Consider the following 26448-nt stretch of genomic DNA (forward strand, 5'->3'; position numbering starts at 1 on the left):
GAATTGTTTGGGTTGGAAAAGACCTCTGGAGATCACCCAGCCAGGGTTACCTGGAGCAGGTGGCACGGGAACACGCCCAGGTGGGTGCAGCAGTGCCCCTGCCTGCCTTTCCCAGCAGGTTTTGATGGAAAGGCCTTTGTCATCCCAATCCTTTCTCCCTCATCCTCCGCGTGTGGATGGGGAAGGGAGGCAGAGGCTGCTGCAGCAGCGCGGCCTCAAATCGAGTTTCTGCCTGGCAGGGAGAGCCCGAGGCTGTGGCTCAGCGTCCCCATCCCGGCTGTTTTGGGAGGCGTTTGTTCTCCTAATGATAAAACCCAATTTCCGCCCTTGCCGTTGACTCATTCCCTGTCCGTGAGCAAATCCTGCGCTCCCGCCTGGCCCTCGCCATTCCCAGCGGTCACGCAGGATAAGGACGCTGCTCCCGGCCCTCCAGGCGCTTCAGCTGCTCTTTGATTGCCTAATGGCTTCAGGCGCCCGGCAGCCGCAGGAGCGCCGAGTTTGGGGCAGTTTGGGGGGGTGGGGGTGCCATTATCACCTCTCCCTCGCTCTCAGAGTCCCTTTGTCCCCTGCGGCGGTGGAAGGGGCCGTGATCCTGCGCTGTGGCGAGGATGGCACGGAAGAACAAGGGCTTGGATGCAATTTGGGGTTGGCTAAACATTAAGCTATGGCCAGGTGGGAATGAGCACCTGCAGCCCCGGAGCGGCATTCCAGAGGCACGGGTCACGGGATGGGCGAGTTCCTGTGGCCGGCCGGGCACCTGCAGCCAGCGCTCCGTCATGGCCGAGCTCCACCGGCTCTGCTCTGCCTGGAAAGAGTGTTCTAAAAATTGCCAGCCTTCCCCAGCTAAAGTAGGTGAAATATTTATAAACCCATCCTCTAGAGAAGACCTTTTGCGTAAGCATCAACCGCTCCGGCTTTAAAACACGCGCCCTCCCCCCGCCCCAAGGCAGCCTGTGCTGCTTATCCAGGGAAGGGGCAACTTCAATTGCGTTTGTCTGGCACGGTGGCACCTTTTTAGGGCCACGGGGGACCGCGGGGAGGGCTGGCAGCAGGGAAGAAAAGGGGGATTTCTGGATTTCCTGGCTCGGCTGTGCTCTGTTCCAGCGGGTGTAGCTGCTGTGGCAGTGGTTTAATGCCGGGGGTGGGGGGGGGCGCGGAGCACGCAGAGGGGTCGCCCCAATTTTGGGGGGATGATGCGACCCCCGCGGGGGGGAATTGAGAGGGAAGAGGGGGAAAGAAGATGAGGGGGGACACAGGGCTCTGCTTTCAGCCCCTGAGGGATGCGCCGAGGTCCGGCGGGGCGGCTCCGGGGGCGGCGGGGATGGAGAGGGGCCCCGCTCCGCCCGGCCCCGGAGGCGGAGCCAGCGCCCGGCGCGGCGGGATCGGGAGCCACATCCCGCAAAGGAGGAGCGGGGCCGGGCACGGCAGCGGGGCGGCGGCGGGGCCGGAGCCCAGCGCCGGAGCTCCAGCAGCGGGGCCGCCCCGCGCCGCCGCCACCGCGCAGGATGTGGTGGGACGAGCGGGTGTCGGCGCGGTTCCGGAGGAACCTGCAGCCCACCCTCACCTACTGGAGCGTCTTCTTCAGCTTCGGCCTCTGCATCGCCTTCCTGGGGCCCACGCTGCTGGACCTGCGCTGCCAGACCCAGAGCTCCCTCTCGCAGATCACCTGGGTCTTCTTCTCGCAGCAGTTCTGCCTCCTGCTCGGCAGCTGCCTCGGAGGGGTCTTCAAGAGGACGTAAGAGCCTGGCAAACTCAGCGCTCCTCCCTCGGGGGGTTCTGCGCCCCGCAGACCCCCCTCGCTTACCCCGGCTCGCGGGTGGGCAGCGCCTTCCCGGGATTCGCCTCCCTCCCGCCGGGATTGCGGGGCTGAACCGGGATGCTGCGTGGGAAAACCATTCCCGTGTGGAAGCGAGCGCGGGGGGCGTCGCGGAGGGTCCGCAGCGCTCTCGGCCTGGGAGGGGAGGGGGCTTCCCGGGGCCAGCGGGGCCGGAGCCGCTCCGCAGCCGCCGCTCCGCTCCCGGTGCGGTTCCATCCCCTTGGAGAGGAGCCGCCGCTCCCTGGAGCCCCGCGCAGCCACAGCCTCAGCGTGAAGTTCCAGCCAGAACTTCCCGCCAGGGTGGTTTGTTTTTTTGGTTTTTTTTTTCCTTAACCTTGGCTGTTTATCGGCAAAAATATTTTTGGAAGTGTGTTTTAATAACCTCGGCGTCGGAAATGGTGGTGGCAGTGCCGCGTTTTCCAGGAGTTTGGGCAAACACGTGGAGGGATGAGAGTGGTCCTCGTGGTCTGGCTGAGGCGGGGGGACACCGGGCAGGGGCTCGGGGGGTCAGCAGGGACCTTGAGGGGCCGCTGAGGGACCCAGACAGGGATTCGCACCGAGCCTCGTGTCCAGGATGTGTTGAAGATAAATAATCCACGCTGGCTCAAGCCTGAGGATTGTCAGGGAGGCGTTTGATTTGAGGCTTGGTGACAGCTCCGAGGATCAGCTGATTATTTTCATTGTCACCGCTCCTCAGGGCGGTGATGTAACGCGTCAGCTCCGTGTGCGTGTGAGATCCACGCACCACGAGTGTGCCTGAGGTGGAGATGGGAGAATTTCCCAGGAATCCTTTAAAAACCTCGTTGAAAACCACTCGGTGTTAAATATTTGCGAGTTGAGGGGAGCCCTGGCTGATGGAGAAGGTGTTGGAGCACCTGGGAATCACCACTGTGGGACATTGAGCTGTCCTGGTCCCCCGAGGCTCCCTGGAGCCGCTCTGTGGGGCTGTGCCGGGGGAGGAGGGGGCAGGTGGGGCGCAGGGGAATGGGGACAGCACGGGGGGACCTCGCTGCGGCTCCAGCACGGCTCCGGCAGCGCTGGGTCAGCAGCAGAGCCGCTGCCAGCCCCCGGCTGCCTCGCATATGTTTGGAGGAGCAGGGAAGGAAAATGCAGAATTGGTTCCTGCTGTCAGCTCCTTCCCAAAGCTCCGGCCCCGTGGGAACACAAAGCCCATTTGGGGTTTCGTGCTCGGAGACTCCCAAACTTTTGACTCTGCAGCTGCGCTTTGGGGGGGGAAAGAGTGTGTTTGGTGCTGGTTGTGAAGCAGGATGTGTTTGGGATCTTGGAGAAAAAGGGGTTTGTGAAGCGCCTGCAAACCCCACTGGGGACTGACAGCCCTGCCAGGCAGGCAGGAGGGAATATTTGGGATATTTGGAGCTGGTGAGTGTTGCGAGGGGGTTACTCAGAGCCTTGCAGCCTCCAAACGTGTGGGAATAATAATGTTCAGGCTCCAGGAGCTCCGGTACAATCCCTCCTTCAGGGATGGATGGGTTGAGCTGTCTTGCCAAGGGTTCATAAATCAAATTACGCCGGCCTCGGGGCCTTGGTGCCAGGCAGGGAGGAGCACTGGCCAGGTCATCTTTTCCAGTTAGGAGATGGAAAGCTGCTGTGGAGCATCTCGGGAGTCTGGCTGCGAGCTGGGTGTGACTCCTGGTGCCTGAGGGACGCAGACTCTGCTCCTTTGGATCCAATTGGTCTGGGCGATGGACTCATGAGGGACAGCAGTGCCGGGGTCTGGGGCAGGAATGGGTGGTGGGACCTAAACCCAGCTCCCTGTCCCCAGAGAAGCTGCTGGGTGCTGCTCCCTGCTCCTGGAGCCCTGGGAGGAGGGATCACAGCGCCGGCACCTGTCCCTCCAGCACGAGCTGGCTCCAGAATTCCCTCTCGTGCGAGATTTCAGGGAAGTACAAAGTTTGCCCCTGCCAGGCTCCCCGAGGGATGGAGCAACGACGCTGCTGCTCTGTCCTGGAGTCCTGGGATTGCTGCTGCTCCCTTCCCTGAGCCTCTGGGCGGGGCAGAGCCGGGGCTGGGGGAGCAGCCCCCCAGGAAACGCAGGAGTTGTGGTTTGCAGGTTCACTCCAGGCTGCTGCCCCCCGGTGCCGCCTCCCTGGGGATTGCTGGGACCTGTGACAGGCTCTGCCCCAGACATGCAGCTGTTCCCAGGGGTTTTGCATCCCTGGGGTCGGGGTTTGAGCGCTCCTCGATCCCAGGGGCTGCAGGAGCACAGAGAGCCCCGGCAGGAGCTGAGCCCCCGGAAGGAGCCCTGAGCTCCTCTGTGGGAGCATCCTGAGGATTCCCCTTCCCTGGAATGACCTGGACAGGATTCCCAGGAGCCCCCTGCAGGAGCAGCCCCAGCGATGGGGTGGGAGTGCTGGGAGGACCAGCCTGGGCTCAGACACACGAGGGGGAGGTGAAATTTTGGGGAAATTCCCATCCCTGGCACTGCCAGCTCCAGTGGGAGCTCTGTGCACCTGCATTTCACTTTCCTTCCCTATTTTGTTGCATTTCAGGCTTGAATTGTGAAGTTAAAATCCTGCACACACTGGTGATGGGAGCACCAGAGTGCCCCAGATTGGCGTTTGGGTTTTTTTTTTAATCCAGGACCTGCATTTTTGTGTCTTGTTGAAAATTTGCTTTTGCTCCCAGGGTTTGGGCCAGCCCTGGGCTGATCCCGCTGGTGTGGGCAGAGACGAGGAGGGCACTGGGGGCTCTGGAGCTATGCTGGACCCTGGGCAGGCTTCTCTCAGTGTGATCCACCCCATTCCTGTGGGGCCCAGGAGATGGGACCCTTTTATTCTCCTTTCACAGCGCCTGTGCACATCCCCAGCTCACAGGAATGACCCCAATCTCTCCCTGCCCTCCAGATTCCCATCTCCTGGAGGTTTCTGGAACTCCCAGGACACTTCACTTGTCACTGCCACTTTTTGTTGCTCAGAGAGCAGCGCAGGATGAGCTCCTTGGGGACACAGAGCTCCCCGAGCCTGGCCCTGCTTCCTGCAGGAGACGGGGGGGCTCTGGAGGCTGCTGTAGGATCCTCCTCCCCTCCTCCGCATCCTCACCTTGTCCCCTCGGGGCTTTGGGTTTTTAATGATCAGTTTTGCAAGTCTGAGCTGGCCTGATTATCATTTTTCTTCTTGATGTGAGGGACTTGGAAAACGCTCCCTGGGGTGGGGGAAAAAACTGTGCTTGGAGCTGAAGAGATCCTGCTGCAACGGGAACACCGGGGTGGGGGTTCCTAAATCCACGTGGGAGGGAGAGGGGAAGCTCTGCTGCTTGGAACTGCAGGATTGACTATGGAATTGCCCATCCTGATCCTATGGAGATCAGCCCAAACCTCTCACAGGCAGCTGCAGGCTTGTGAGGGAGCCAGGATCTGCTCTGGGTGCTCCTGAAACAAAATCTGGGACATTTCAAGGCTCGTTTCACACCCTGCTGGAGTGGAGCCTGTCCTGGGCCGGGCCAGAGCTGTGCTGGGGACACAGAGACCAGGCTGTGACATCAGGGCTGCTTTTCCAGCCCTTTGGAGGGGTTTGGCATCATCAGGACACGCTGGAATCACGGTGTGCCTCATTTCAGCTGCTTCCCGAGGGGTTTGTGTCTCAGGAAATCCTTCAGTGCCCCCCTAGGTGCTGAGCTGTGCCCCCAGCTCCAACCCTTGGGGTTCCTTGGTCCCCTCTCCTGCCAGGGGCAGCAGGGCTGGGTGCCACCCTGTGCTGGCATTCCCAGGGGATCCAGCTGTGTTTTTAACCCACAGCTGCAGGCAGGAATTTTTCCCCATTGGGGCAAACCGGGGTGAGATTTTTAACGCTTATTAAGGACATTACATCACCCCCCAGTTAATGTTTCACACTGGTGATGAACCTGCTCCCCAGCCAGGCCAGGAGGGTTCTGCAGGGGAGGCGTTTTGGGAATGGTTTGTGAGGTTTTCCCTTCGCTCCCGGCCTCGGATGCACCAGCTGCTGGTGCCGCTGCCTCTCTCCCCTCCCTGGAGGGAGCTGCCTCGGCTCTCCGGGCTGGGAGCTGCTCCTCTCTCATTTGCCAGGCGCTTTTCCTGCCGTGACTGTGCACATCTCGCCCGGCTCCCTCCCTCCCTCCTTCCCTCCCCCAGAAATCCCACGGCTCTGCTGTCAGAGGACCATCAGTAGTCACAGCTTTGAAAAATACTGTTTGCTCCTGCCCAGCCTGGCTGGGCCGGGCACAGGGAGGCTCTGGCACGGCCGGGTTGGTGCCACAGGGCAGCAGAAGAAAAGAGAGGTGCAGGAGAGGTGCCCTTGGCCCGTTTGCTCCAGCGGGAGCGGTGAGCAGGACATGGAGGGCCAGGTCACCGTGGGGCTGCAGAGGAGTGAGGGCAGTGACCGGGCCGGGGCAGTGACAAGGACATGGCCAGGCTGTCCTGGCAGGGCAGGAGGGTTGGCAGCTGGGCCTCCTCCACCCTCCTCCTCCTCCTCAGCGCCTTCTCCAGCCTGGCTGCGGGCTGTGGAGCAGGGAGGGGGGGGTGCGGTTTCCTTGCTGGGGATGTTCCTGAGCGCTGATCAGCCCCACATCCCCCAATTACTGCTAATTACCAGCTGCCATCACACCGGGCTCCTCCGGAGCTGGGACAGGGACCTGTCTGTGCCCCTCGCTGTCTGCGGTGCCTTCCCAGTCCCATCCCTCGGCTCGTTCCAGCGCTTCGCTGTCGGGTCCCTCCTTCCCTCCTTCCTTCCTTCCTTCCTGCCTTCCCTCTTGGCAGCCCCGGGGCCGCGCGGTGCCAGCCCGGGTGCTGTTCCCTGGCTCGGCTGCTGCTGGAGCCGGGAGGGGACACATCCCAGCCCCCGGGAGGGGACACATCCCAGCTCCCGGGCCGCTCCCGGGGACAGCGAGGGCTGGAGAGCGGCTGGGAACGGCAGCGGTGCCGCGTCCCAGCGTGTCCCGCTGGGAGCAGGGATGGCGCTGCCAGAACGGGGCACAGGGCACGGAGAGGGAGCTGCAGCCGCTTCCCTGGGAGCAGGGCAGCACCTCCAGGCAGCTCTGGGATCGCCACCAGCCCTGGAGCTGCTCCACAGTCAGGATGGGGCCTCACCTGCACAGCCCCACATCCCTCCGTCTCCGTGCCCGGCCTGAAAGGACAGGTTGTTATCCTGCCCTGAATGCGGGTTTGGAGGGATGGTTGCTCTTCTCCTCAAAAGCTGGGTGCAAAATCTGCCCCTTGGAGGCATCACCCTCCAGGCAGGAGGTGGCAGCGCCCCAGAGCTGCTGCAGGGGTGACACTGGGCTGTGGGGTGTGGAGCATCTCCCGCCTCTCACCAGAAAACCTGGAGCTGCTGGCGTTGGAGCTGCAGCTCCCGGGGGGAGGTTGGGAGCAGGAGGTGGGGGTGGTGTGGCTGCAGCTCTGGTGGTGGCACTGGTGGCGCTGATCCTGTCCCACCTTTCCCCGCCCCAGGCTGGCCCAGTCCCTGCTCGCCCTCTTCGCCTCGTCCCTGGCCATCTCGCTGGTGTTCGCCATCATCCCGCTGTGCCACAACGTGGTGGTGCTGGCCGTGGTCATGGCCGTGGCCGGGCTGGCCATGGGCTGCATTGACACCATCTCCAACATGCAGCTGGTCAAGATCTACCAGAAGGACTCTGCCATCTTCCTGCAGGTGAGAGCGGGGCCCTCACCCTCCCTGGGCAGGTTTAGGGTGGACATTAGGGGGAATTTCTTCCCAGAAAGGGTGGTTGGGCATTGAAATGGTGGAGGAACAACCCCTGGAGGTGTTTGAGGAAGGCCTGGCTGTGGCACCGAGCCCCATGGTCTGGTGACAGGGTGGGGTCAAGTCACAGGTTGGACTCGTTGACCTCAAAGGTCCTTCCCAGCTTAATTGATTCTGTGATTCTGAGGAGGTGTTGGAGGGCTCTGCCTCCCTCCTGCTCCACTGCCTCACCTCTTGCAGGCCCTGCACTTCTTCGTGGGCTTCGGGGCGCTGCTGAGCCCCCTGATCGCTGACCCCTTCCTGTCGGACACCAACTGCATCCTGGCCAACGGCACAGCCAACGCCTCCAGCAACCTCCCGCACATCCGCAAGTCCCTGGTGCCGCACCACCCGGGGAACCTGTCCCACTACGACCTGCCCATGAAGGGCATGGTGGTGACACGAGTGTCCTACGCCTTCTGGATCATGGCCCTCATCAATGTGAGTGCTGCAGCCAGGAATATCCAGCTGGGAACATCCCTGCTCTGGGGATTTGCAGGGGTTTGTGGTGTTGGGGGGTCCTGGCAGTGGGAGGAGGCACAGGGATGGCTGTGCTGCTCCACAGGAAAGGTGCATTTGTTGCCAAATCCAGTTTCCACCAGGACACTTCACCGCTGGATGGATTCAGGGATTTGTCCGAGCTCTCTGGGACAAAGGCAGGAGCTGGACCAGCAAACTCTGCTCAGATCCAGAGTTTTTCCTTCATGCTCAGCTGGGGAGGAGCTGGTGGTGCGGGGAGGGCCTGGCAGCAGGGGATTTGCAGGGATGTTATCAGTCAGTGATGGCTGACAGGGCAGAAGGGATCAGGGTGTTTCTCAGTTTTTTATTTTTCCTGGAGGTCCCAGCAGGTGTAAAATTCTTCCTTTGGGAGGGAGATGAGGGGCCTGCTGTCCCCAGGGTGCTCCTGCAGTAAAATGGGTGATCCTACCAGAAGGACCTGCCTGGCAGCTCCTTCCCTCTGGAATTGAGCTGTCAGAGGCTGAGGCTGTGCAGGCTCCCCTTCTCCCGTCCCTGGCCACTGAGCAGCCCTTGGTTTGGCACCTCTCCATCAGCACCAGGCAGAGGGAGCTGTAGCTGCTTCCCTTGGGCTTTCCCCATTTATTAAATTCCTAGAACATCCCCATTTCCCCCTATCCAAGGGTTTTGAGGCCCTCCCAGCTACCTGTGGGAGGAGCTCAGGCAGGTGAAGCAGCTGGGCAGGTGCTGGGATGAGTTTCTGAGCAGAGTTACCCAAAAACTGCCCAGCCTAGGAGGAGAGGCAGCTTTAATTACCTCCAGCTCTGCCTGTGCCATGGGAAATGAGCTTTTAGTTACTCCAGAGCCAGAGGACTCTGAGCAAACCAATTTAGTTTAGAAGCAGAGTTTAACACCTGCTCTGAGCCCGATGATGTGTCACATTCTGGGAGCACTGATGGGGATTTCCAGCCCCCTCTCTGTCCCCAGCAGTGTCCTGTGGGTATTTTTGGGGTGGGATGGCACCACATGGATTGTGGGTTTGAGCTGGGTTTGTGCATCGGGACACGCTCAAGTGTTGCATGCACGGGCGGGTGGGTGGAATACAGAATTCCCAGGATTCCCACAGGCTGTGGAGGAACACCAGGAATACGGCTGGGAGACCCATGGGTTTGGGGATAAGGGTTAAACAACAGATGCAGAGCGGGGAGTTGGATGTCTGTGATTGCTTTTCCCAAATCCTCACGGAGGGAGCTACTTTTATTCCCTGTTTGTTCCATCCCAACCCACTGGAGATGCTGGGAGCAGCTCAGCTCCAAACTGCTGACCCTTTTCAAGGTGGAAGCAGCAGAGGAAGATGATGGGAATGGTTTTTTAAACCTCCAGGGACATGGATGAAAAGAGTTAACGACAGAAATGGAAACCAGGAGCAGCAGCTTGGTTTTAAAATGGCCAAATCCCACATTTCCATCCCGGTTTTTGTGTGGATTCTGACAAGGCACGAGCTGAAATGATTCATTTCGAGCTCTTGCTTTTGTTTAGAGTGGAAATGTCTCAATCTGACTCTGGCACAAGTGCTCCGTGCGGAGCTGACAGTGGAGTTGTGCCGATGTTATTGAAGCAAAATGGGTTTGCTTTGGGAAAATGAGGCAGCTCAGCATAATCAAAACAAAGCGCTTGGATCGCTCCCAGCCGAAATCTTTCATTTGACGAGAAAGATTTTTTGCCTTTTCATCCCGATTTTGGAACAAAACCCCCATGTTTTAAAATTCAGTTCTCCCACAGAACGGAAATTTCATCATCCAGCCCGTTCCAAGGGGCTGGAAATCAGGAAAATGTTCCTCGGAGAGGGATGTGTTTGTCCGGAAGGTGCTTTCCCAGGGGAAGTGTGGGACACTCCATTGTGCTCAGGCTGCTCCAAAGGAGCCTGGGATACAATGGCAGGGAACAATCCTGGATTCCTGGGGGGACAGACCGAAATAGCAGTGGGAAGGAGCTGGAATATCCCCACGCTGAGCTGGGGGGTGCAGCAACTTAGTGAGTTTATGAGGATGGATAAAAGCTGCCAGGGCAGGGACGGAGCGGCCCTGGGAATTTGGGAAGTGGAGCTGGAGCGTTGGGTGCAGGGAACTGGGGTCTCTGCTCGGCCCTTGGCTCCTGCTGGGGGATGCTCAGGTGCCTTTTCCCCTTGGGAAAAGAAAATCTTCCTGCCAAAAAAAAAAAAACCCAACCAACCCAGAAAAGCAGCAAAAAATATCCTGGGAAGGAATTTGGTAGTGGTATCCAAACCTGGCTGCCCAGGAGGGATGGGATGGGATGGGATGGGATGGGATGGGATGGGATGGGATGGGAGGTCCAGCTCAGTGACCACAGCCAGGGCTGGGACCTCCTAAAAATGTCCCAGCCTGGTTAAAGCAAAAAAGGACCAGCTGGATTTGAAGGTGAGGGTGTGGAGGGCAGGGATACACCCACGGTGGGACTGGGAATTGGGGAATCCCAAACTGGGGCCTTGTCCTGTGCAGGCTCCTCGAGGCTGGGAGTGCCCAGGGCCGTTATCTGCACGGCCAGGCCCCTGGTTGGGGGTGGGAGAATATTTTTGCTAAATCTGCAATTCAGAAGAATAAAATCTGGTCCTGACCTCCGGAAGGATCAGAACTATCAAGCAAATGCACTTTTCTTCCATGGGACCGAACTCACTGTTCCTATTCCCATTGTTCCCAGAACAATGCAGGCCTCATAAATGAATTCAGGCGTGAGGGGCGGGGTGTGAGGGAGGGGGGGAGTTCTCCATACATTTAAATCATGCCACGAGCCAACAAAAGGCAGGAAATTTGGAGCTGGAGCTCCCACTTGCTCCCAGACATGTAGAAAACAAGGGAATGAGCTGTCACTTAGGATTTCCTGGCTTTCTCCCCCAGTTGGTTGCAGTGTAAACACCGCTGGGTTGTGCTGGGAGGAGACGGGAGGGCTTCGTTTGCTTCCCTCTGTTTCCTCAGCAGGAGAAAAAGAGCGATTCCCTGTGGATTTGGAGGCACCACGGAGTCGTGGGTGTGTGCTGGGAGCGGGCTCATCCCATGGGATCACCGTGCCGGGGGGTCCTGCTGCCCCATGGATCCAGTGGGGATGTGGGGTGGGACTGTGGGACTTGTGGTGGGATCGTGGGGTGCTGGAGCATCCCTGGGTGCACAGAGGACCCCAGAGCCGTGGCTGGACCCTCTCTGCTCCGCTCAGGCTGTGCCCAGGGGCTGCTGGAGGTCACTGGGCTGCAGCAGAGCCGTCCCTGTTGGCCTGGGAACCACGGGCTCCTCTCTCAGGAGGTGCTGAGCAACCCCTTGCTAATGGCCGGGGACGGGGCTGGGAGCAGCTCCCCCTTCCCTCCCGGGGAATTCCAGCTGCAGCTCCAGCTGCTCCGCTCCCCACAGGCAGCAGCGGCTTTGTGGTTTCGTTCTCCGGGCAGGAGCGGCCGAGGGTTGGACACCGGAACGTTCGGGGTTGGAGGGCTGGGGTGGCACTTTGGGAGGTTTGTCCCAGGGTCCCCGTGCCCAGCTCCAGGTGACTGCTGGAACCTGGCACTGGCTGGGGATGTCCCAGCAGATCGAGAGACTTTTCTCCCAATTTTCTTCCTTTTTTCCCCCCACCCAGCCTCCATCCCTCCCTCAGCCTCTCCTTATCCCATCCCCACCTCTCCTTGCTCTCGGCACCTCCCCTGCGGAAGCCGAGCACAGCACCCCAAAACGCTGCTGCTGGGGGAGCTGCGCTGTGTTTTTGGGAGGTTCAGGTGCTCAGCCACCCCTCTGTCCCCTCCCCAGCTGCCCGTGCCCATCGCTGTGTTCTTCCTGCTCTACAAGGAGCGGATGGTCCCCTGCTTCAACGGCAGCAGCCACCCGCTGCTGTCAGCTGACGAGCTGGCCCTGGAGACACGGCCTGGCGACAAGGACGAGCTCTCCACGGCTGGCCAGAGACCCCACACGGCTGCAGGTGAGCTGGGCATGCCTCTCTTATGGATTTTGGGGAGAAAAAGCCGTGTTTGAGCGTGTCTGGATGTAATGAAAGATCCAGTGCTGCTGTCTGAGGAGGGAACTTTCCAAAGCGTGCACAGGGATCCAATCCAGGAGTATTCAAACAATCCATTTGGTGCCTAATTGCCCTCAAATTAGATGGAATCTTGAACAGAGATTGGTATCCCAATCCTAATGAGCTCTCCAGGCTGTGTTTCTCCATTCCATGCCATCCTAAAGCCAACCCTGGCTCCCCCCAACCCTTTAGGGACACGTGGCAGTTGTGCCCCTTCATTCCCTCCTGGTTTTGGGACATCTTTCTCGCTGGATGTTCAGTTTAAAAGTGGCCACTGCGCTGCAGATGCTGATTTTTATAGGATTTTTTTTTTTATTCCCCCCTTCTTTGAGGGAAAGAGTGAAATAGTTTACTCTTGAACTCAAGGCTGCACCCTGTCTTGGGGACAATGGTGACATTGTTCCTTGCTGCCCAGGAGAGACGTGCCAGAGTCAATTCTTTGGGTAAACAGTGAATCTCGGAAGTAAATATGGTTTAGGGCTATGGGGAGTGTTCCCTGTTATTCCTGGAGAGATGGCTTTGCCCCTGGGCAATAAAAGGGAGTTTTAGGGAATTCTGGAAGGTGAGGGGGAGTTGGGATGTGGTGAGGTGCTGGCGGGAAGGCTCGGGGTGATGCCAAGCTCTGTGTGTGTATCCCCGTTGTTGGGTTCAATATCCATTATCCAAGGAATGGGAGCTCTCCTGGGCAGGGCTCTCCTGTGATCCCTCCAGGGATGAGGGGATTTGGGCCATGAGTGCTTTAGTCAAGGTTTTATTGCCTGTAAGAGCAGGGTCAGAAGTGTGGAGCCCCAAACTGGGAAGAGAAGCACGAGCAGCTGCAGTAAGAGAAGTGGCAGGAGAGCCCAGGATCCCGGGGTGTGGAGAGCCCAGGATCCCAGGGTGTGGAGAGCCCAGGATCCCAGGGTGTGGAGAGCCCAGGATCCCGGGGTGTGGAGAGCCCAGGATCCCGGGGTGTGGAGAGCCCAGGATCCCAGGGTGTGGAGAGCCCAGGATCCCGGGGTGTGGAGAGCCCAGGATCCCGGGGTATGGAATGCCAAAATCCTGGGGTGTGGAGAGCCCAGGATCTCGGGATGTGGGAGAGCCCAGGATCTCGGGATGTGGGAGAGCCCAGGATCCCAGGGTGTGGGCAGCAGGTATCCCAAAGAACCAGGATTCCAGGCTGTGGCGATCTGGGATCCCAGGCTGTGGGCAGATCCCGTACCCATTCCCATTTCCTTCTGGAAGCTTAGAGGAAGGTAAAAGCGAAGTGGAGCTCCCCGAGCTCAGCACTGCCGCACATTCAGGTCCTGGCTGGGTCTGTCCTGCAGCAGCTGTCCCACAAACCAAACCCCTCTGAGGGCTGGCAGCCACCCAGCCCCGGGGGGACGTTCTGGCCAAGGTTGCTTTGCATTGTTCTCCACCAGGTCACGAGGATTTGTTCAGCTGCTGCCAAAGCAAAAACTTCCGAGGGGCTTCCTACACCTATTTCGCCGTGCACATCACCGGGGCTCTGGTTCTCTTCATGACCGATGGGATCGTGGTGAGTTCAGCTGGCCAAATCTCTGGATTTTTTCCTGCCAAACCCCTGTGACACCCCCAGCCCGGCCGCTGGGCCACAGGGGTTAATGATGAGCAGGGCTACACGGCTATGGGAATATCCCAGGCCCTCCATCTCCAAGGATAACCAACCCTGCGCTCTCAATGGGATGTTTGGAGGCTGTGGAACCCCGAAAGGGCAGGGCAGCCCCTCGGGGACAGAGCTTTTCCCGGGAATTGCTGTGGAGCTTTGCCCTTTCAGGACAGATTAAACCCCACGTTCTGCTGCTGGTGGAGCTGCGAACCCTTTGGGAAGGGGTCCCAGCATGGGTGAGCTCTCCAGAGCTGCCACCATGAATAACTGAGGGACAGAGGAGCCTGAGGTCCCCACGAGGGTGTGACAGGGTGGTTTTTCCTGCAGGGAGAGTACTCGGGCTTTGTGTACAGCTACGCCGTGGAGGAGCCGCTGTCCGTGGTGCACAAGGTGGCCGGGTACCTGCCCAGCCTCTTCTGGGGCTTCATCACCCTGGGCAGGCTCATCTCCATCCCCGTGTCCTACAGGATGAAGCCAGCCACCATGGTCTTCATCAACGTGGTAAGGATGGGGTTAATTCCCTTAATCTCTCTTTCCTCACCCCAAAAACTGCGGGTGCTGGATGGGGCCTGGATCCTGCAGGACAACCTGGAATGGGTAAAACTGGGGGGGGGAACTGGGAATTTGGGGATTTTGGATTCATTTGAGGTGAATTTGGGGGGATTTTGGTTTAATTTGGGGACAATGTCAGTGATTTTTTGGGGGATTTTTGGGTGATTTTAGGGGATTTTGAGGGGATTGCTTTGGAGCTGCAGCTCCTCTCACGCCTGGGGGGTTTGCACAGGTACGGTGGACAAGGTGCCCTCCGGGTAGCCACAATTTAAAACTCGGTTGCCCAACTTTCCTGAGCCTCAGTGGGTCTGGTGTGAGAGTTGGGAAAACCCCAGCAGAGTCAGCACTAAAAAAGTGCCAGTTTTATTTATTAATTAATTCCTGTGGCAGCCGTGGGAAAGGGACAGTAGATCACTCCATAAATGCTCTGCTTAGGCTGCAGCAGCTGTCAGAGGTTGCTGAAGTCAATAAAACACCTGGGGAAAGGGGCAGGAATCCTTTTGGGATGCGTAAGGAAGATCCATGTAAGGACGTGGCAGAAACCAGGGAGGGAGCAGATCCCATTCCCACTTCTTAGAAAGAAGAGGGAAAGCACGAGCAGGCAGTTAACTCCCCGTTTATTTGAACCAGAGGTGATTTTGGTGGCTACGTTTTGGTAATATAACACATTACACACATCTAACGGGGTGGGGAAAAGATTTTGGGATGTTCTGAGTAAAAAATCCACCTGGCTGAAGCCGAGCCTGGGCAGTTCTTGGAGCTGCTGTAGGATCCGGCAGCTCCTGGAGTCGTTGCAGCGTTGCCGTAACAAATTCCAGCTCCAATTCGGCTTCTTTAGGACCCAAATTGCTCCTGAGCGCTCGCACAGGGCCGCAATCAGGGCCCGAGCAATTAAAACAAAACCAGCCGGAATCTCAGAGCTCCCTCTGCTGCCCCTGCCCTGCGTCACTCGGGCATTTCCCAGGGGTTTCGGTTCTTTCCCCTACAAGCCAGAGGTGAGGGAAAGTTGATTTAAATGCAGTTGGCTCTTCGGCTTTAATGCTGTGGCTGCTTTCTGAGCAGGTATTGAGAGTTAATTCTGTAATTATCGAGAGTGACTTCAGCCTTATTCAGCAGAATGAAGAATTATTAGTGATTGAGACATGTCAATATTGTGGAAGTTGTTGTACTCTTGTATTTAAAGGTGTTTTTTCGGATACAATTTTACGTTTCTACATAATGAAATTGAGATTTGATTTCCAAATTACATTATAAAAATAAGCCAATTCCTTAAAGCCAGATGGATTTTCTTTGGCCATTCAGTTTCTCAAACACTGATTTTCTTTTCCCAGCATATTTTCTCTTCCAGACTATTTCCTATTAAACTCTAGAGCCTGTTGCACTCAGCATTTTTCTGACTGATTTTTTTGTGTGTATGTTTCTTTCTTGCAGGTCGGGGTCCTCATCACCTTCCTCCTGCTGCTGATTTTCTCCTCCAGCGTGGTTTTCTTGTTTGTGGGGACAGCATCCCTGGGGCTGTTCCTCAGCAGCACCTTCCCCAGCATGCTGGCCTACACCGAGGACATCCTGCAGTACAAAGGTGAGCTGGGATTTGGGCAGCTCTAGGACCAGGTGGATTTTTGGATCCCATCCCCTTTTTGCAGCTCCTTCCCTCCCCCCTCAGCAGGTTTTTGCCTTTTGAAGGCAGATTTATTGTAGCTCGTAGTCAGAAAAGTGTAAAATTCTCTGCTTCGCTGGTGAATAATGGCCCCAGGCAGGGATCAGGCCTTGGTTCCTGGTTTGGGGATCTCAGGGAGTGGCAGGAACGCTGCTTTAGAGGGAGATGGTTCCGAAAACATCCCCAGATTAGCAGTGAGCTGGAAACCCCAGAGCCTGGCCAGGAGCTCTCTGCCAGCCTCTGTCTCGGGGGCAGTGAGACAGAAAAATAAAAACCTTTCCAGCAAGAGGCAACATCAGCTCTGCCAGCAGAGCCAGGCGGCAGGAGATTGATTTTTGGGCTTTAACTTTCACCCTTCTGCACTACTGCAGGCCTGCAGAGGCATTTCCGACACTAAATGGGAACATTTTGTGGCTGTTGTGTGGTGAGATCCACGGAAAAGCTTTAAAGGAGTGCAGGGTGGCCCTGCTGGCGGTGCCACCTCGGCTGCCACCACCCCTTGCCCTGTTTCCTTGCAGGTTGTGCCACAACCGTGCTGGTGACTGGAGCTGGCATTGGAGAGATGGTGCTGCAGCTGCTGGTGGGGTCGGTGAGTAGCCAGGAGGTGGCAAAACCCAAAATAAATTTGGAATTTAGAAGTCAAAACCTCAGTTCTGCTTTTGGGCACTGCCTGAGCCTGGAGTTACCAGCCAGCAAAGCCCTCCCTGATTATCCACGAGGAATCTGAATGATGTCTGATCCCTTTTTTTATTTCCATCCCACTGCAGATCATCCATGATCGGGGCAGCTACAGTTTCCTGGTCTGTGGCATGATCTTTGGATGCTTGGCCTTTACCTTCTACGCCCTCCTGGTGTTTTTCCACAGGATGTACCCCAAGCCCTCCCCAGGTAAGAAACCTCAGCCCGAGCCCTGCTTTGGGATGGGAGCGAGAGCAGCACAAGCCCCACTCCAGAGCATTCCAGCAAAATGCAAGGAAATGTTTATTTTTCTGCTGCTTCCTCTCTCCTTTTCCTGCTTTGTCTTGCCCACAAAGCCTTGGCAGCCACAGCCCAGGGTTTGCTTTCTTTTCTGCTGCAGGAATGGTCTGTGAATCACAGACAGCACCAGCTTCCCTGGGCTGTCCCCTGGCTGAAATCCAGGGAATCAGCAGGGCTGCCATGCAAGGGCAGCTGTCAGGTTCTTGGAAAAGGCTTCACTGATAAAGGAGTCTTTAGTTATCACCTCAGTCTGGAGCTGCTGTTGGTTTTTTAAGCACCTCGTACAAAAGGAGCAGAGTGGGACAGGCAAAAATGTGGCTGGGGACACTTGGGCTGTGCTGGGCACTGGTGGGGTCACACCTCGAGGGCTGTGTCCAGCTCTGCACCCCCAGTTTGAGGGGCTGGAGCGTGTCCAGGGAAGGGAATGGACCCGGGGAAGGGTCTGGAGAATCCTGAGGGAGCTGGGAGGGCTCAGCCTGGAGAATTTCTGGCTCTGCACAGGTCCCTGACAGGAGGGAGCAGCCAGAGAGGATTTGGGATCTTGTCCCGGGGAATAAGGGGTGGGATGAGAAGAAACAACCTCAAGCTGTGCCAGGGGAGGCTCAGGTTGGACAGCAGCAGGAATTTCCTCACGGAAAGGGTTGTTAAACATCGGAACTGCCATCCCCAGAGGTGCCCAAGGAAGGCCTGGATGTGGCACTCAGTGCTGTGGGTGATGGAATGGCAGCATTCCTGAGGGGAAAACCTCATGCCCATCCCCTTTAATCTCAATTAAACCTTCCATTCAGGTGAAACGTTGAATGAATCTTTTGCAGAGCTGGACGAGGCCTCCCCTGACAAAGCAGCAGCGCCCGAGGACACGGGGCAGTACCAGCGCTGAGGGAGGGCCGAGCTCTGCACAAGCAATAAACCCACCCCCAATTCAGCATTACTCCTAAGGGTGATTTCACATTTAATGAACTGAATCATGCAAGTTCTCTGCAATCAAAAGCACAGTAGGTGGGGTAAGTCAGAATCGAGGAAATCAAGCCCAAAACATCTGAGCTGAGCACGAGGTGCCAGTAGCACTTGTGCCAAAAAGACTGCGAGTGCCAGCCTGGCCCTGGGACTGAAAGCAGGGACGTTTGCACAACACTTCCTCCTGCAAATGAACTTTTTTTACCCGTTCAGAAAAGAGGGTGGGAAGGAAAAGCTGCTCTCCGCTCCTCATCCAAGACTGAATGTTCTCCCGGCTTGGTCACTGCATTGATTTTATTTTCGGCCTGTGATGGCACAGGACCCCCTTGAATTTACAGCACAATCCTGGGTTTTAATTCATTTTTTGTGCAGCAGGGCCTCGAGTCAGTGTCACCTCCCTTGATCCTTCCAAAGGGGGGAAAGTTCCACATGGGCAGAGCCCCTTCAGGTGCACACAGTGGTAGCAGGGCCTGTCTCGATTTGCACACTTGATTCCTGTATATTCCACACTCTAACCATGGACAGTGTCTTACTCAGCATGCTCAGGCCTCTTGATTACTTAAAATAATTTGCTTTTCTTTCTTTTTATTTTTATTTTTTCTTTTTTCTGGGGGGGGTTGGTTCTGTTTGGTTTTTTAAGTCAAGAATGAGCCGTGCTGCTTTGTTTTGCTTTAAGTCACTCCTCGAGCTGCAGTGTCTTTTTTAGAGTGGTTTTATTTCCAGCTCCAAGAGAAGGGATTTTTGGGAGCCAGGCTCCAGCTGCTTCACCTGTGCAATATCCTCACATCCAGGTGCCTTGTGTAAGGTACTCCCACAGCCCACGCATGGCCTGTCCCAGCCACCAGGAAAGGACTGGATTTTTGAGGAATGTAAAGGCTCCATCCAGCTCCTCCTGCCCGGAGTGGCTGCAGATGTAACTCCTCGCTTGAACTGCTGTATGTGATGTACATATGTACGTGTGTATATAAAGCAGTGTTTAATTAAAGGTGATTGATTGCTAATTGCTCACTGATTGGACTCAGGTAACTCCGACACCTCCAGTTCTCAGTTTTTAAACAGCCTGAATTGAATAGATTTTTAATTAAACTGCTTTTAGCATTTGCAGAATTGGGGAATGGGTTGGGTTGGAAAGGGCCTTTAAGCTCATGCAGTTCCCCCCCTGCCATGGGCAGGGACACCTTCCACTGTCCCAGATTTCTCCAGCCTGGCCTTGGGCACTTCCAAGGATGGAGCAGCCACAGCTTCTCTAGGAAATTCCTATTTTCCCAAGCAGCAGCTCCTCCCTGCCATAAAACATCTCCACAAACTCCTGTAGAAAAGAGCCTGGAGTCGCTGAATTGCCTTTTTCTCCCTCAAGGTGAGTTTGGATGGGGTCAATGCAGCTGAATTCTGGGTTTAGCTCATCCCTGGACTTCAGGGACCCCCTCCTGCCTCACACCCCACAGCTGGAATCTATTCTATGATCCTATAATGAAACTGAACCTAATTCCAGGCCAGGTTGGACAGGGAGATGTCCCTGCCGATGGAATGAGAAGATTTTGAAGATCCTTCCACCCCAAACCCTTCTGAGATTTGATTCCAACCCCAGAGCAGATCCCAGCCAGGCCAGCACGGGCTGTAATTCTGCTCCAGCTCCAGAGGATGCCACTGTTCCTCTCCTGGAGCTGCCCAGAATAAATCACCCCGAATCCAATAACCACGGACAGCAAAACCCCTTTACAGCAAACAAAACCCCCCTCCCTCGGTCCTTCCTCGAGCCCCTCCCACCGTGACAGCATCTCTGGGCCCTGCTCGGAGGAAATGAGCACCAAGAAATTCCAGGAGGGAGCCGAGCTGGGAAGAAATCTCCTCAGTTTGTGTCACACCAGGCCTGGCAGCTTTCAAATCAGCTCATTCTGGCCTGGCAGGTTTGAGAAGACACAGCTCAAACTCTTCTGAATTAAAATCCACAATCACATTTCTTGGGCTTGATAATTCCAATCTCCATTTTGGCTACTTAGAGAAAAAAAACCCCACTATTTTAAGGAAAATTTCTCCCCAGAATAGCACCTGATTTAGCAAATAACTGTAAAATACAATTTACCTCAAGGTCTGATGAACTCCCTCCTTATCACAGCCCCTGCAGCTGTAACTTTCTATTTCCTCTACTGAAAGAACAAAACCAAACCCAGTCAAAAGAGCAGAAACTTTGTTAAAAATATTTATTTAAAAAAATACAATTGTTTTGCATGTCTGGTTGCACATAACTATTAACATATGATTGACTTGAATAATTTGCTACAATGCTTTTTTAAAGCCAGCTTGCATTATACAAAGCAAAATCCCTCTGTCAGTTCTTACATAAAATAGTTTTCTTTAACTATTCCCACCCCATTGTTTTTTAAAAAAAAGATTGCAATACATTGATTTTTATTTTTAGTTTTTTTGTTGGTTTGTTTTGGTTTTTTTTGTCTGGTTTTTTGTATTTTTTTTTTTTTTGCACAAAAATCGAAGCAATAGAAAAAAGTCACCTGATTTCTCAGGAAAGACCTTCACGATGTTTGAATAACAATTCCCAAAGAGCCTCTGCCGAAGCAGCGTTTGTCACTTCCAAGTGTCAGGACAGTGCAAAGGAAGTTTTGCATCTTTAAAAACTTTGCCTCCCACTTGAATTCAAACCTGAAATGTGCTCAAACAACTCCATCCCTGCCCTAATCCAGTTGCTCAGACTTTTCATTTTCAGGATAATTTAACACACTGAAGGTCTTCCTAAATGTTATCCTGGAAGGTTAAATAAAAGCAAAATTTAGTAACACTGAACAATTACTGAAAACTTTGGCTATTTATGTACTTGCATTACATACCAGCATTTTTTTTTTTAACACAATGGCATTAAGATACTCTTAATAAGGTATTTAAAAATAAAAAGTTAGACTGAGAAGCAATTCTGTCCCAGGCAGGGTCACCCGGCTGGAACAAGGGGTGACTTTTACAGTTGTCTTGTCCAGAAAAGTCTCCAGTGTAGGAAGTTTCAGACACTCACTACAACATAACTTTGCCTCTTGAATTTGTACTATATGTATATATATTTATAGAGAAAAGAAAAATGCAACTCTGTTCTGGAAAGAGCCACTGGAAATGTTCCCCCTCTGCTGCTTTCGGGGGAGTTTCCACCACTGATTGTTCTGAAAACCCCAGGAAGGTAAAACTGGCTCCAGCCCAGAGTTCCAGAGGGAGGGATCTGCTCCCAGCTCCCAAAAAAACTGCCGAGAGCCCAGCTCAGCCTGAAAATTCCAGCAAGGAATCCACACCAAAACTGCCTTCCCAAAACAGATGTGCACTTCAGGAATGAACAGGACAACGCTGGCACACGGCACCACAGCTGGGTGGGGGTGCTGGAGTTGCTAAAAATTGATTTAAATCCCTCCAAGACACAAGAAACTGCCCAGCCCAGGGAATTTGGAGCAGCTGCTGCTGGATCTGTGCTGATTCCCAGGATTCTGGCCTCCCAGGACTCACTCCCAGATTAATTCCAGCTGCCCTGATCTCCTTTAGGGGACACAACCGCTGTGTTTCCCTAGAATTTCCCCCTTTAAAATTTTTTTTTTCCCAGCTTGATTATTTCCAAATCAACTTCTCAGCTCTAAAAACAGAGGGGAATAAGCATTAAATGTGCTACTGTACCCATCACAAAGCACTGTGACGTACGTAAGGCCATCTGGTAACACTGCAACAGGCTACAAAACAAGTTGGAAAAGGGAATTTTAGGGGTTTTTTTTCCAAACTACGAGGAATAAATCTCAACCCTGTTCACAGAGAACAAAACGTTTCGGAAGTAGATTTTCTATAGAAAAACTCTGTGCAACTGAACAACAGCAGAACAAAATAAAAACAACAACAACAAAAAAGTCAACACGATTCTAGGAATTCTAGGAAGCAGTTTCAAAGCTTGGAGGGTTCAGGACATGCTAGGGAAAAATAAAAAACCAACCCCACAACACATCCCAAGGAACTCAGAGCAAAGCCAGGGATTGGAATATTGGAACCCCCCACCCCAGCACACAGCACACCCCAGGAACCATGCACAGGCCACCCTCAGAGCCTTCCTGTGTTCCAAAAAACACGGAAAAAATAACCCAGAAGGAAAATAAAAATAGAAATGAACAACAACAGCTTCCAGTTATTGGTACAGCACTGCTGCAGGGACTGCTCAAGGGCTGAAATGGGCTCTGGAATCACCTCCAGCCTCTCCTCGCTGTCTCCACTCAGATCCCTGTTTTCCAAAGGCTCAGGACTCTCCTGTTGCAGCCCTGCTTTGAGATGAAAACCTCCTGCAACACAACCTCAGCAGAGAAGTCTTTTAAATCAAGCCCATCAAACACAAAACTACTCAAAACCACGTTTAAGACACTTTTTTTTTTTTTTTTCAGGAGATGTGGCATCCAACAATGTCAAAAAATAACCTTTGGCAACTCACAGTGGGGCAGGATTGATTTGAGTGCTAAAAGGGAAGAAAAAGCCCCAAAAAAACCTCACCAGGGAGTGCAAAACATCTCAAAGTGGCGACTGCACAGCGCAGAATCTGCTCTGAGGGAGGATGGGGATATTTATATGGATTTTTGGGAACACCTCCTACCAGGCATGACCCACGTGTGCTCCAGGCAGAGCTGCTCCAGCCACGCTTCAACACCGAGGAATCTAAAAAACCACAATTTCAGCTCTCAGAGTGTGCTTCTCATCAGGGCCTGGAACAGCTCCACAGGCAGAATCTTGCTGCTTTCTTTGGGAGGGGGAAACAAAATTCAATTTGAGCCGGTTTTAGGGTGGTTTTGTTCCAAAAGAATTCACAGGAAGCAGACATTTTGCTATTCCAGCAGGGAAATATCGGAACATCCAAGGAGAAACAGGGCCCTGCCCACCTGTGGTTCTGGTCAGCCAGGAAAACCATCTGCAGGGAACACATTCTCCTGATTCCTGCTTGTTCCTGGCATAAAGGCAGGAATAACAGCCCTCACTTCAGGATCCACTGACGCCAAACCCCAAATTTCACCTTTCTGCTGGAGACGGCTCCGAGTCCGTCAGGGAATTCCCGCAGGAACGGGCAGCGCTGCCCTCACTGCTGCGACTTTGTAGCTCCTCTGTGGTGCCCTCCTGACTCAAACCAGGCTCTGGAAGAAGATTTGGTTCCATTTCCAAGGATTTTTCGCTGTCCAGAGCCACCTCTCACCTCCCCGGTCAGCACCACTCACTCCCGGTGGAATTCCCTGCCCAAAAATGCTGATCCAAGGCAAAGGGACATCCTGGAGAGCCGCATGGAACTGTCCCTGCACTTTATCCTCCAGTCTTCCCCTGCCAGCTCTGATCCCAGCAGCTCCAGCTCTGATCCCACTGCCCTGGATGGCCAAAGGCTGCCCCATTCACAGATCTGCTCACGCTCCCCCGCCCCTGCTAAATGCTGCTTAATCAACTCCAAACCAAGCCATAAACACCTCATCAAACATCCCGGAGAGCTCCTGAGTGAATCCTCGTGGATTTTGGGCTCCTCTGCCAAGTGGGAGACCCCAGGGGCTGCTGGCAACACCCCACTCTGTGATTTTGAAGACAAAATAACCCCATCCCCACCACCTCAGAGGCCAAAAGGTCTTTTTTTTTCCCCCCCCCCCATTTCTGCTCTTCCAGATCCAGGTTCTGTTCCTCACACAGAACTGATGAAGGAAACAGACCAAAACTGTCACCCAAAACTCAAACGTCAAGTTTGTTGATTTTAACAACATTCCCTGTCCCACTGCTGAGGTTGATTTCCAGAGCTGACAATGCCAAGAGAGCCTCTTGATACAACACTGAGATGCCTGTAAACAAATCTGCCTTAAAAATGGAGATTAAATTGCAGAATACATCAAAACCTGCCGTATAAAACAGGAGCAAAAAAAGGAAACTAAGAGATAATGAATAAACCACGGGAGACAAGGGAAGGGCAGAGCTGCAGGTTCTGATCTCAGCTGGAGGAAAAGCTCCAGGAGGGGATCAGGGCCCTTCATTCCCATCCCAGGGAATCCCAGAGGGATGCAGCTCCCTGGGCTGGGGGAAGGGGGAGAAGGGAGATCTGCACCTCAGCAGCTTCACTGCCCTTAGAATGAACATTAAAAACCCAAAATGATCCATTTGTGAGACAGCTGAGGTTTGAAAATGCATCAGAGGGAGAAATTATCCCAACCAGCGCCTTTCTGTTTGCACACACCACTCCATTATCCCAGAGATTGCATGGATACTGAAGCCTTGGGATGCCCCAAGTGAAAACAAGGGACTGTCCAACTCCAGGAATTTTATCCCTTCCTGACCTATTGCAAAACAGAGCTTGAATGTGTCAAAATCAGGGCACAGGGATTGCATCCCCGGATGAGGACAGGCCTGGAACAAGGCTCTAAACCTAAAGCTGCTGCTAAAAAAGCCCCAAATCTCCTGCATCGCCCTCTTCTTACCAGGATCACCTTCCCAGGAAGGACAGAACACAGACGGTTCCATAACCACAGGCCACTCTTCTGCTTCCATGGGCTGCTCCTGCCAGGAATCCTGAAAATCCAGGATCCCAAACGGAGCAGGCACGGCGCAGGCAGCGGCAGCAGCTCCCCAACCCTGCAGCAGGGCCATGGAAAAAAAGAGGTTCCCAGAAGCAAGACACGAGTTCAGCTTCCATGCGCCCCAAATCCCACCAGCAGCTGCGTCTTGGGTTCCATGGAAGGTGTGACCCGAAGTGTGGATTCTATTCCCACCTCCCTGAGGTGGTGAGAGAAGGTGACTCAGCCCTGGTAACACCCGATAACCCCTGATAACACCTGATAACACCCTCGGTGGGGCCATCTCCGCTAACGGGCCATCAGATCTCCTGGAATGACTCACGGAATTCCATCATCCCATTGAGAGACGCCCCACCCAGAGGGGAGGAACTGCACGTTCCTACCTGGATATAAGCCGAGGCCTGGAACACCGGGGCACTTCTTCCACTGGATTCCCAGAGGAGAAGAGCTCGAGAAGCACCCCTGGACCTCCAGGGACAGCCCAGACTTTCCTGTGGGATCACCACTTCAACAAGGCCACGTCCATCACTCCAACGGGACTGCAGCCACCATTTACCGGGACACCCACCAGGGTGCCAGGCTGGATGCTGACTCTGTCAGTTTAAGCTGCTGTTTCTGTATCATTGCCTCGCTTTTAATCTTTCCTGTTAAATTGTAGCTCTGGCTCGGACCCTCTGGTGATAAATTCACCTGGGGTTAATTCCTGCGCTGCTTTGTTTCCAGACTAGCACCAATTTTGGTGCTCAGCGTGGGGCTCGAACCCACAAGCCGGGGATTGAGAGTTCTGTGCTCTACTGAGTGAGCTCTACCATCGGGATGCAGAGCAGGGATGACAACGTGAGCTGGAGCGGCATCGCCGCTGCCCTCGAGGAAGTGGAGGAGGATGAAGAAGACGTGCCCGTGGTGGCAGAGTTCATTGATGAATGCCCTGATGAAGTGAAGCTCGTGGAGGAATTCCCAACGAACTCCAAATGGAAACTTTTAGGAGACCAGAACGAAGATTCGCAGAGTTTGGATATTTTGGGACCTGCCAGGTCTGCCATGAGGCGGCAGCGCCACGATTTCCCCGAGCCCTCGGCCCTGGGAGGGAAACACAACGGCTCCTTGGAGCTCTGTGCCCCGAGATGGCAGCGTCACGACACCCCTGAGCCATCCCCTGCCAGGAGACGACATCCTGGCACCCCTGAGCCATCCCCTGCCAGGAGACGACGTCCTGGCACCCCAGAGCTGTCACCTCCCAGGCAGCAGCAGCGTCATGACACCCCTGAGCCATCCCCTCCCCGGTGGCAACGTCAGGATTTGTCACCTCAGAGAGAGAAGCCGGGGTCCCCGAGTGGGAAAAGGAGCCGAAGGAAAGGACGGACTCTGCCCGCCGGGAAGGCCCAGCACAGGTCACGGAGTCCCCCGGAGCACTGCCCGCGTCGCTGGGACGCTGAGGGATCTCCCAAGAAGGCTCACACGAGGTCATCCAGGGCCAAAGCTGGGTTGCTGTCGGCTGATGTGCGGCAGAGGGAGAAGCAGGAGCTCCAGAGGCACGAGAGGAGCACCAAGCAGCTGGAGGAGGAATCCCGGAACGCTCAGACCGTGTTCCGAGACAAGTCGGGCCACAAGAGGAACCTGGCCCAGGAGCAGCTGGAGCAGAGGCTGAAGGCTGAAGCAGAGTCCAAGAGAGAAAAACAATATGCCAGGTGGGGAAAAGGGCTGGCACAGGAGAGGCTGCAGCAGCAGCAGAATGTGGACGATGCAATCAAGGAGATGCAGAAGCCCTTGGCCTGTTACATCGATGACCAGGAGCTGGATCGAATGCTGAGGGAACAGGAGAGGGAAGGAGACCCCATGGCTGCTCTCATCAAGAAAAGGAAGGCCAAGGAGAAGAAGGAAAAAGAGAAACCCAGGTACAAGGGACCAGCACCTCCCCTCAACAGGTTCAACATCTGGCCTGGGCACCGCTGGGACGGCGTGGACAGGTCCAACGGGCTCGAGCAGCAGCGCTCTGCCCGCAGTGCCAACACGAAGGCGATGCAGGAACTCACCCACAAGTGGAGCATCCAGGACATGTAGGAGAGAGAGCTCCTGGAGTGACCCAC

The 26448-nt window shown here is 55.0% G+C and overlaps 2 protein-coding genes across 3 annotated transcripts; both read left to right on the forward strand.

Moving 5' to 3' along the window:
- The first annotated feature begins 1265 nt into the window (after window positions 1-1265).
- MFSD4A (major facilitator superfamily domain containing 4A) lies at window positions 1266-18808 on the forward strand. The gene is made up of 10 exons (XM_042013583.1): window positions 1266-1735; window positions 7239-7437; window positions 7729-7968; window positions 11790-11958; window positions 13458-13573; window positions 13991-14164; window positions 15647-15794; window positions 16391-16461; window positions 16640-16760; window positions 17666-18808. The coding sequence occupies exons 1-10, from the start codon at window positions 1281-1283 to the stop codon at window positions 17728-17730; spliced, it is 1758 nt and encodes a 585-aa protein (XP_041869517.1). The 5' UTR covers window positions 1266-1280; the 3' UTR covers window positions 17731-18808.
- Window positions 18809-25095: 6287 nt separating this feature from the next.
- LOC121657669 (BUD13 homolog) lies at window positions 25096-26448 on the forward strand. Of its 2 annotated transcripts, XM_042013632.1 has the most exons (2): window positions 25096-25546; window positions 25586-26448. In XM_042013632.1, exons 1-2 carry the CDS (start codon window positions 25178-25180, stop codon window positions 26420-26422), a joined length of 1206 nt encoding a protein of 401 aa, XP_041869566.1. In that variant the 5' UTR covers window positions 25096-25177; the 3' UTR covers window positions 26423-26448. The 2 variants fall into 2 exon arrangements, with proteins under 2 accessions (XP_041869566.1, XP_041869565.1); XM_042013631.1 differs by having other exon boundaries at window positions 25096-26448.

Source organism: Corvus kubaryi, unplaced genomic scaffold (genome assembly GCF_017639235.1).
Source record: "Corvus kubaryi isolate FWS band 111438036 unplaced genomic scaffold, C.kubaryi_AGA036_p1.0 split1-37355, whole genome shotgun sequence".
NCBI classification, from domain to species: domain Eukaryota; kingdom Metazoa; phylum Chordata; class Aves; order Passeriformes; family Corvidae; genus Corvus; species Corvus kubaryi.